The sequence below is a fragment of the Fibroporia radiculosa genome (genome assembly GCF_000313525.1).
Source record: "Fibroporia radiculosa TFFH 294 genomic supercontigs, scaffold2313, whole genome shotgun sequence".
In the NCBI taxonomy this organism is placed as follows: Eukaryota; Fungi; Basidiomycota; class Agaricomycetes; order Polyporales; family Fibroporiaceae; genus Fibroporia; species Fibroporia radiculosa.
Genome location: NW_012133345.1, coordinates 75,926 through 85,735, shown reverse-complemented (window position 1 = coordinate 85,735; position 9,810 = coordinate 75,926). Strand labels below are relative to the sequence as shown.

At 52.7% G+C, this 9,810-nt stretch overlaps 6 protein-coding genes across 6 annotated transcripts; 2 read left to right on the top strand and 4 right to left on the bottom strand.

The window, feature by feature from the left end:
* Positions 1-274: 274 nt before the first annotated feature.
* On the bottom strand, positions 275-834 carry FIBRA_03835 (uncharacterized protein; the record flags this gene model as incomplete). Its single annotated transcript, XM_012325662.1, has 4 exons — positions 275-358; positions 423-573; positions 626-730; positions 797-834. 4 exons carry the CDS (start codon positions 832-834, stop codon positions 275-277), a joined length of 378 nt encoding a protein of 125 aa, XP_012181052.1.
* Positions 835-1,453: 619 nt separating this feature from the next.
* FIBRA_03834 (uncharacterized protein) lies at positions 1,454-2,061 on the top strand (the record flags this gene model as incomplete). The annotated part of the gene is made up of 2 exons (XM_012325661.1): positions 1,454-1,975; positions 2,035-2,061. The coding sequence occupies 2 exons, from the start codon at positions 1,454-1,456 to the stop codon at positions 2,059-2,061; spliced, it is 549 nt and encodes a 182-aa protein (XP_012181051.1).
* Positions 2,062-2,218: 157 nt separating this feature from the next.
* On the bottom strand, positions 2,219-3,116 carry FIBRA_03833 (uncharacterized protein; the record flags this gene model as incomplete). Its single annotated transcript, XM_012325660.1, has 3 exons — positions 2,219-2,281; positions 2,328-2,508; positions 2,575-3,116. The coding sequence occupies 3 exons, from the start codon at positions 3,114-3,116 to the stop codon at positions 2,219-2,221; spliced, it is 786 nt and encodes a 261-aa protein (XP_012181050.1).
* Positions 3,117-3,961: 845 nt separating this feature from the next.
* FIBRA_03832 (uncharacterized protein) lies at positions 3,962-6,412 on the bottom strand (the record flags this gene model as incomplete). The annotated part of the gene is made up of 4 exons (XM_012325659.1): positions 3,962-4,079; positions 4,136-4,476; positions 4,552-6,086; positions 6,217-6,412. 4 exons carry the CDS (start codon positions 6,410-6,412, stop codon positions 3,962-3,964), a joined length of 2,190 nt encoding a protein of 729 aa, XP_012181049.1.
* Positions 6,413-6,998: 586 nt separating this feature from the next.
* On the top strand, positions 6,999-8,271 carry FIBRA_03831 (uncharacterized protein; the record flags this gene model as incomplete). The annotated part of the gene is made up of 3 exons (XM_012325658.1): positions 6,999-7,209; positions 7,263-7,381; positions 7,435-8,271. The coding sequence occupies 3 exons, from the start codon at positions 6,999-7,001 to the stop codon at positions 8,269-8,271; spliced, it is 1,167 nt and encodes a 388-aa protein (XP_012181048.1).
* A 62-nt stretch (positions 8,272-8,333) lies between these two features.
* On the bottom strand, positions 8,334-9,529 carry FIBRA_03830 (uncharacterized protein; the record flags this gene model as incomplete). Its single annotated transcript, XM_012325657.1, has 4 exons — positions 8,334-8,904; positions 8,952-9,096; positions 9,154-9,411; positions 9,475-9,529. 4 exons carry the CDS (start codon positions 9,527-9,529, stop codon positions 8,334-8,336), a joined length of 1,029 nt encoding a protein of 342 aa, XP_012181047.1.
* Positions 9,530-9,810: the final 281 nt, after the last annotated feature.

The following is a 9,810-nucleotide window of genomic DNA, read 5'->3' as shown; positions in this document are numbered from 1 at the left end:
CCGCCGGTTTCCCGCCAACAACTTTATCACGTCCCAACAGTGTCGAGCTCAACGCGAGCACGCGGGGCGCCCTTCCATTCCCGCAATGCCGCCGCAGGCGTTCCCATACCCCGGCAGACCGGACGCCATTCTCAGGGGACAGTACACACGAGAATAACACCCGGCATAGTGCATGGCATAGCGACTGGCGGTGGCGTACTGCATACAGACGAAAGAATAACCTCAAAGCAACTTCCCTTCCTGCTCCGCTCCCTCCTCATCCGATTCCCCCAGCTCATGCTGCCTTCACCGCGTACTTTCGTATGGGGAAATGGATGTCTTTCTTGTGCTGCTTGAGAGTCTTCAGCGACTTCTCGTGCTATCATATGCGCAAATGCAGAATGCAATCAGAATCATATTCAACCAGGACGGAGAGCACGTACAGATGTCAGTCGTCGCCGGATTGCCCGTGTCTTCTTCGCGCGAAGGTCAAGCGGCAGGTATTTCTTCTTCTTGTAGAAGTCACGCAGGTTTTGCCGTTGCTTCTGGTTCGTGACAGTCATCACCCGCGCGATTGACTTGCGAACGGTGTTGCTGGTACCACAATAAGTCAAACACAATAGCACTTCACGGAAAACCCGCCCACATCTTTGTCAACTTCGCCGCAGAGCCGCCAGCGATTTTCTGTACCCGCAGGGCCAGGAGCTCATTCTTAAGCTCAGTGAGCTGCTTCGACAAGTCATTCTTCGACCTAAGAGAGCGAATCATTTAACCGGTGCCCGAAGTGCACTCGAGCTGTTGCGCATAGTATACGCACTTGGATTGGAGCTCGTACGCTTTGACCTTGCCCGGCATTTTGTTGAAGTCTAATGAAACAATACAGTCAGTACAGATCGTTCCGGCAGGCGTTCGAGGCCGCGAAATGGCATGGATCATCCGAATTGATGTGCGTTCGCATCATCCAGCATCATCCAGGCAAGAAAGATGGCACAATAGCAGAGAAAAGAAGAGATATTCACCTTGAGGAAGTGTCGTAGAGAATGTACGTGCCGAGCTTGGGATGATCAGGGTAGCGTGGGACAGCTCGCGGGTATACTGTCTAGTTCTTCAGCCATCGTTCCCACGCCCATAATTTTCCCAACAAGGCAACTGTGGCGGCTGTTGTCCACCGTCTTCTCCCAGCTGCGGGATCCTCAGCCTCAGCGGTGGCAGTTCATTTGTGTTGGTCCAGTGGGCGATTCTCACCGCTCGGAGGCAGAAACGACGCGCAATGCATTCCGCTCGCTCCTAGTCTTGTGGGTCGTTCGCTTGTCTTTGGGGCGTCTGTGGCCTGCTGTGGCGACAGGGCTGCTGTTGTTGGTGTTCAACAACGGGCAACTGGCGGCTTATAAGATCTCTGTGATTACGCTCCTTGGCCGCCCCACTCTTTTCCCACTCTTACCCCCACACCTCTGCCTGCTTAAAAGCGACCTCCATGTCGCGATCTACATACCCGCCAGGCCAGGATTCTGGTGATCTTCTATACCTCTTCCCCCATGTTGACGATACCATGATGTCGTCCATTCTCAATCACACATTACAAGGCGTCGACATCTACAAGCTCGATTCCCGCCGTATTTTGGAATCGCAATGGGATATGGTCGACCCGTCACTCGAGGACAGTAGTCTCTCACTACGACTACCACCTGTTGCGATCGAGCTCTATCACAGTCTCGATGCCCTCCTTGTCCCTTTGAATGCCTATTTTTCCATCCTAACGTTGCATGGCCTAGCGTCTGGCCAGCCCACCATGCTCCCATACTATTTCTTCCGCTATAGCAGCCACCTCGTCAAAATCACTATGCAATACGAGTGGCCGGCCGTCCTCTCGTACCATCTTGCATTTCACACGCGGAGATGTAAAGACATGCGTGTGGGGGACTATGCGGGCTGGGGAAGGGTGGATGTCGATTTGATGGAACAGTTCCTTGTGCCGCATCAGAAAAGTGCTAAGGTCGTATATTCGCAAATATTTATACACTGCATCACATGCTGATAATATACCTCCGTCAATAGCCTCGAAAAACTGGTTGGATGAAATAGATGAAGTGAATGACAATATTCAATTTGCTACAAAATATCACTATCAGTAGACTACAATGGTACGAGTACATGCTAATGGTAGAATGGTGCAAGATCATCACACGCCCTACATCTTGGTTGCAGATAACAAACGGAACGTAGCCACGCAGAGACAATGTTAGGAAGCCCTCGAAGTGGTATCTGAGTTCGTACCCGAGGCCGCCTTTTCAGTCTCCTTCAACTTGAAGATGGTCAGATAAAGCTCTAAGAAAATGAAGGCCACCAACTTCTTGTCCGAAATTCGACCCAGGAGCTTCCTGCAATTTCTTTGCAAGATGTCGCATCTGCTCGATACCTCGCCCATCATCATTGCGTGGTACATAGCCCTGCCTGACTTCAACCTCGTGCATAAACGCAGCAACGTGAGCTAAGGATGTCCCGACCTCCTGGACAGCGGCGAGGTGTGACCTGATGATATGAGGATGAGTCGCAAATCTTCTGTCAGGTGTATCGTTTGAGTGAGTGACAATTCACCTTGTTTGCTGAGCGTCGCGCAAAAGTGCCTTAAGATCATTACGGCAAGTGTTTTCCCACTCTGCCCACGTGCGGTCTCGCTGCACGCCGTCTGCCTCGAGCCTTTGCAACGTCTGCCCCATATCCTTCAGTCCGCCATGTATCCGAAGATCCACATCCACACGGGAGCTCTCCATGCGGTCCATTTGTCCTTTCAATCCTTCCATCGCTCGCTTGTTCTCTTCGAGTAATTTCACTAGCTGTATGTGCTCGGTGCGCACATGGATGATCTCAGCTAGTGCCATCTTCACGTTCTTGCGCAATCCCGTGTTCTTTGCTTCAGCAACCATCAGCTCTTTGCGCAGTGCTCCCGTTTGCCGGCGCACGAACACGCAGGGCAGCAACGCGATTGCTCCTAGGATCAGAGCGCTGATGGCGGGATGTGGGCGTACCCGCTTTCGACGATCTGGGTCTACGGCACCGTCTGGGGTTGCTATGCCTGCAGAGCGCCCTGGCAGCTCTGGCCATGGGCTCTGGGTTGGAGTAGAGTTCTGAGACTGCATGAATGTCCGCTGCTATCCGAGAGCATAGACAGAGGGCAGGGGAATGAGTAAGGCCTGGCGCGATACAAGGCGAGGGTTGTGCGTAATACACGTGCACCGGCTTCGGTGAGATATTATAAGTAGGTTCATACAAAGTCGATCAACAGGTGAGTCAAATGTTATTCCGCTGAGCCCCACCCGGCGGCTTTGCGCACGCGAGTCCACAACAGCATCCCAGTAACTACTATGTAGTCTCTTTTACCTCGCGCGGAACGTAGGGACAAGGAACAACTCAAGTCTCTTACATAGTTGCGCGAGCTTTATCCGGCTGCTTCTTACATGTCACCCATTACAGCTTTCACCTTCAGGCGATCTGACATCTCATCCGGGTTCCGTCATTTCGCCCAGTTCTTCATCCATCTCGTCCAGGCGACCCTACATTTTGTCCTGTCTTTCATTAGCAAGGTCATCGCGCGCTTCGTGCCCCGCTGATGAGCTAGGAGGGCTTGTACGTCACCGCGCAACACAGTCTGCGTTGTCATGGTCTTAGCGAGTTGCTCGTGAAGCAGCGACAGCCGACTGCGAAGCATCAAAGGAAGCGGAACGCCCTTGATGCTGCGCCAAGACCTTATCAATATCAAGAGAAGATATATTCAGGGGTCTTTACTATATCAATGAGGTCGCCCCTCTTCCCAGAGTAGTGTAGATGTAACTGTGAAGATGCGACGAGGTGGAATGCATATAGACAGCTATGATCCAGCAAGATGAGCGAGCAATACAGCGGATTGGAGACAAATATTAAGCAGTTCCAGTAGCGAGCAGCGTATGATAGCGGGTATAGAGACATAGGTGCAAGAGTCCAAAAATCATTCAGGGGGCGGTTCATTTTTCTTTCGCTTCAAGCCAATCCACTTCAATTTGCTCAATAAATTACGTTTCTTCTTGGGTGGTTCTGGGGGCGGAGGCTCCTCTTTCGGCGGTAACCTACACTGTACGTTAAGTTCCAATCAAATACGCCATGGCACCACTTTCAGACTTACTCTTCTACATACACCGGATAATCGGCGTCAAGCCTCTCCTTCACTGCTTCAATATCTTGCGAAAATTGCACCCGTAAGCTCTCGGGCACTGACAGCTTCCTCCGCCAGAGCGCCATGCTATTCCCTGTCTTTGACAACAAAAAGATGAATACAATCACCTGCATAGCAGGATCGTATAAAGCCACAGACTCCTGCATCGTGCGGTCAAGCGTGTTCTGTAGCTGCGCCATGGTGATCCAATCAAATGCAGGCTGTACGGACGCGCCTGGGGTCGAATCAGCGCGGAAGTCCGCGTTGCTGATCAGCGCACCGCGTTCGCCTGTTTGCATAAACTTTTGAAACTATGTGGGGACGGACAACGCGATGAGCACTCGTGCATACAGCTAGACAATTCATCGGACAAAGCACAAACTGACACCAAGCGATGCGAGCCCGCCCTTCATCCCGTCAACCCATCGCAGGAGCGACGCGACGCGTTCGTCCTTGTCTGGATTGAACGCCCAGTGGAAACGCTCTTTCGCCGGGCGAGTGTTCCCGAATAGCGCACGTTGAGCGTAGTAGAGCGCTTGTCCGTTCGATTCGATGAATGAGGTCTGGCCCATGCCATGTCGAGGTAACTTTAACTCGAAGATTGTGTGCCCTGCCGCCATAGCCATTGTCTTGGATGGCGTTCCGTTTCCCCAAAGCGACGGATGAACCGTGGCAGGAGTTGCAGCCTGTGGGTGGGTAGCAGAATGCGACGGGGCGGCAGGGGGAGGAGGGAAATGCATAGATGGTGTGGAAGGAGCAAACCCACGGGCGTGAGGAGGAGCTTCCGTAGAATAGGATACTGTTGGAGAAAATCGTACTCGAGGAGCGGCATAATTGTCGCGGTAGCCGTAGCCACCATTACCATTGTCGTCGTACTCATCTTCCTCTTCTTCCTCCTCTTCTTCTTCTTCGTCATAATACTCCTCGTCATCCTCGTTCTCTTCTTGTATTGTAGCGGCCCAGTCATTGTTGTTTCCCCAACCTCCGCCGCCCCAGCCGGAACTGCCCCAGCTTTCAGACTGCTGCATTGGCGGAGCCTGTGGCCTGGCTTGCTGGGGTCTTCCCCTCTGGCCTGCAGCATACTGTGCTTGCTGCTGCTGTTGCTGTTGCATTCGCACATGCTGAAGCTGTGCCTGCAATTGCTGCTGATGTTGTTGTTGTTGGAGCTGTCTTTGCAGGGCTACAGCTGCATGTTGTGCTGCAGCCGCTTGCTGTTGTCTTGTACCACTCATATTTTGAGAAGGCGGTGAAGGCTGTAGAGCAACATTCTTAGTCTGGCTTGGATCCGTAAGCAACGATTGCAAACGCTCGGATCGTTGCTGAGGAGATAGGACAGGCCTGCCCGCCGTAGACGTGACAGTCTGGGCAGGGGAGGGCTCCGGAGGAAACGGTCTATTAGCAATGGAAGATACCTTAGAAAGTCCCCGGGCTTCGTTTCCCCAGTTCTTCCAGGCCCCAGCTACCGGTGCATGGGAGGTTTGCATCTGTGAAGGAGGTGGTGGTGCCGGTGGTACTGGCGGTGCTGAATTGTTCCAGCCTTGGGAGTCACCCCAATCCGCGGCTGTCCAATCCCCACTGTCCCCGAATCCTGGTGCAGACCTGCTAGCCACTGACAAGGGAGAAGCAGCGGCAAAAGAAGCGTGATGCTGAGGGACGACCAAAGAGGCGGGAGGAGGGGGCACAACAGCTGCACCGCCCTTCCTACCACCGCTCTTCTTGGGTTTTCCGACATGCTGTGGGGGAGCTGCTGCGTCTACCCAGTCTCCTAGCACAGCTGCATCTGGCATGGCCCAATCTGCTGCGTCTTGTGCCTCAGGATTGGTTGCGGGAGGTTGCGAATTGTCCCATAGTCCAGCCGACTCTGTCGCGGCAGTACCCCACCCATCATCGTTGTCTGCAGGCGGAGCGTCAAAGTATCCTCCTGCGGAGACAGCGTTGCGACGTTTGCGAGACATTGCGCGAGTGTGAGAAGCCGTGGAGGTGGAAGCAGGCAATAAAAGGCAGAAACATCATTGTCCGCACGATAGCGGGAAAGATAAGCGCACACGTACCTGGGAGATCCAGCTGACCGTCTTCCGCAGGGAAAGTATCTTGTTTGGGCAGATCCTCTGTCTGAACAGCGGGCTGGGATAATTCGGCCTGTGTATCATGTTTAAGAGAATCAGCAAAAGGTGTGTCCAGAGGTGGTGGGTTGTCAGCACTCGGCTTGTCCAGGACCTTTTGCTTGACCTTCTTCGGTTTCGCCATTTTGGACGACCAGCACTTCTACTTGACAACGAAGGTGGTTAGAGTCCACTCCCACGGCGACGTTGAGGTTCTATCGAATTGCAAGACGGAGCTTTGGCCACTGAGACAATCGCGAGAGAGAGAAGAGGTGAAATAGGGGATAGCTGGGGGAGGGACATGTTCCTCGAGCAGGAGGAGGGATTGAATTAGATGCAGTAAGAGTCGCGACTCGACGCGCCCAGCTACGATCGGCCGTGAGAACTTAGAGGCGATCGACTTGACTGAGTCCATTCGCACGTGCAGCTTGAACTTAAAGATGGCCCGGGGTACAATGTACAATATACAGACCACTTCCACTCTGATTCTCCTGAGTGTATTATGCACGACGACTCATAGGCAAAATACGCATCGTAGAGGCACACGTAGTAATTGCGAGGATCCAGACTGTGCCTTGGCGCTTGCTACTTAGTAGTTGGAGGACAAGTCATCAATCATCATCAACTTGTCCAAGTCCGTGTCAGCCGGCCCGGAGCACTATCATAGCAATGTTTTATCCTGCAGGGCCCCTTTCGATGAGTTCCCAGCTTTCTTCAAAACTCTCCATCGTATGTCGCCCGTCAGCTTGTCGTCCATCAGTATTACTATCTTGGGAAGTGCTTCGGCTCAGCCGTCCTCCACTCGCAACCATTCTTCTCTCGCTCTCCACCTCAACGGAGATGTCTGGCTCTTCGACTGTGGAGAGGCCACCCAACATCGAATTCAGAAGAGCAACGTCAAGATGGGAAAGATACAGAAGATATTTATCACGCATACCCACGGTGCGCCGAAGAAGTAGAGCACTCAAGATGCTTCCACTCACCCAAAATACTAGGCGACCACATATTCGGGCTCATCCCCCTCCTTGCAAGCCGTTTGAATGGTGCAGGAGGTATGGTAAACAATGCAGATGATACACGACTACGGTCCGATGCTATTCAAGACTCAATCCCGGTCAGTATAAGCCATCTTCAGGCTATGCCGCCTCTTTCATACCGTATCAAAAGCCTCTAGAAATATATGGCCCTCTCGGCACCCGCGCATATATTCGCACTGGACTCACGTACACATACACCAATCTAGGGGCGCCGTACATCGTGCATGAGCTCCATTTCCCGTCAGATACGCCGTCAGAAGGTTACACCTCCCTGCCTCCGCATCCGGCGGAGCTGCCCACAGGGCGCAACATACCACAAGTCGATGGAACATGGCCAGAGATATTCAGGGACAGTATAGTCTCCTTATCTGCTGCTCCCATTTTGCATTCAGTGCCGTGCGTGGGGTACGTCTTAAACGAGCTCCCTGTCCCGGGAAAGATGGATCCCAAAGAATACATCCCCCACCTCAAACGGACTGGGGCGCCAATGTCTGTCATGAGTCGTCTGCAGCAGGGTGAGAGCACTGTGCTCTCAGATGGTACGATTCTGCGTGGCCCTCCACATAGGCCTGGTCGGAAGATTGTCATACTAGGAGACACGTACGATCCCTCACCCATCGCTGATTTGGCTTTCGACGCGGATCTCCTGATTCATGAAGCGACGAATGCGCATCTCCCTGGGATTGATCCCAACACGAAAACCGAAGATACTCACGAGAGCGTTCGAAAACGTGCAATGTCGCGAGGTCATTCCACACCACAGATGGCGGGGTTGTTCGCGAAAAGGATTCGTGCAAAAAGATTGCTCCTCAATCACTTCTCGCCCCGCTACGCTGGGAATGATGATGTTGACGAGAATGCAAAGAAGATCATGGAAGGCGTGAGCGCGTTGGCTGCGGACGAGTTCGGCGGACCAGTGATATGTGCGAGGGATCTGATGAATTTGGATGTGGAAGCGCGACGATAACACAGTAGACAACATAATATGATACAAGAAATACACACCGCCCATACATCGAGCCTGCTTGATCAATCATCTGGAGGGTCGGATAACTCACTGCTCTCGTCGCTGGCTTCGCCCTCCTCCAGCTCTTCTTCTCGCGGTTTCTTTTTGAACTTAGGATCTTTAGGCTCTTCCGCTACCTCCCCCATCTCAATGTCATCCTCTTCTGCCGCCGTCGCTGGAGGGACTGGTGTCGATCTCGCAGTTGTGGATCGCGCACCAGGAGTCGGCGGGTTAGATTTCCCAGGCACAAACGCCCTCGCGCCCGGATTGAGGCGTGCTTTTGCCAGGGGAATGTCTTCCTCAGACTTGTCATTCTCGTCCAAATCCTTGTCCTCTTTTAGCTCTCCAGACTCTTCCCGTGTCCGCGCGCTCGCGGTGCCATCCATCTCGACATCTTCCTCAACCGCTGGCAATTCGGGAGCAGGGGTAGCACTGGGCGAGATATCTGCGGCATCCTGCTTACCCATCAAGCGCAGAATGTTGAGTTCGGATATGACCGCGTCAAGTGCTGCTTTCTGTGCTTGAAGAATTCTACTCTGATCCTCATGTTCCGCGCGTATAGCCACCATATCATTCTCCAAGGCGGCGATAGACCTAAAAAACGTAAGATACGATAAAGAAAAATACGATACTTCACACACAGGCTCAATTCTTCCCTGCTAGGTAAAGTGTTGACCCTCTCCGCCACGGCGTCATATTCAATCTTCCGTCTTCGTTCCAGCTGAGCTTGCTCAAGGTCTATCTTGAGGCGCTCAATTTGGTCCTTGAGGTGGACATGCTCCGTTGCTTAGCGAAACAACCCGACTCAACAAACCGCGTCGAATATGGACCTACATCACGCACCTATTCGTTCTTTTTCCCTGTGATACTCCTCGACTTGTCGTGCCTCTGCCTCACACACCATCAAACTCTTCTTGAGCGACAGATGGAACGATGCGAGCTCCACCAGAAATGCCTCTCGCGCATCGTCGACGGAGGACGCCCCCGTAGGCGATGGCGGGACTGCAGATGAGTACGCGACAGAGGCGTAGTTATGAAATTTCTTGGTCACACGGCGAAGTGCCTTCTCGTCGTTTGTGATTCGGGTGTGAATAATTGCGTCTTCAGAATAAGGCACATAGCATTTCGGATCGTCTACACGGCAAAATTGTACAGGAGACTTACCTTCTTCCTGAGTTGACATTGGCGGAACAACATAAGGATTTTCTATGCTCGCCATGGAAGGCAAATTTTGAAGAGTGAGCAGGCGAAATAGATGGACACTGAAAGTGGCAAACGCAGACTGTGTACTCAGCGTACGAGGCAATTTCGACATGTCACAGCTCAGCGGCGTCTGTGACATGTGACGTCACAAGCCCATGTCATCACGCTCCGGTTGCCTCGCCCGATCCTGTGACATCACGCACGTTCGTGCTGTCCTGCCGTATCGGTCTGTTCTCCGGTCTGTTTCTTTCACTCTTCTTCCTGGGTTCTGCTTTACGTCTTTTCTTCTCACCTCAA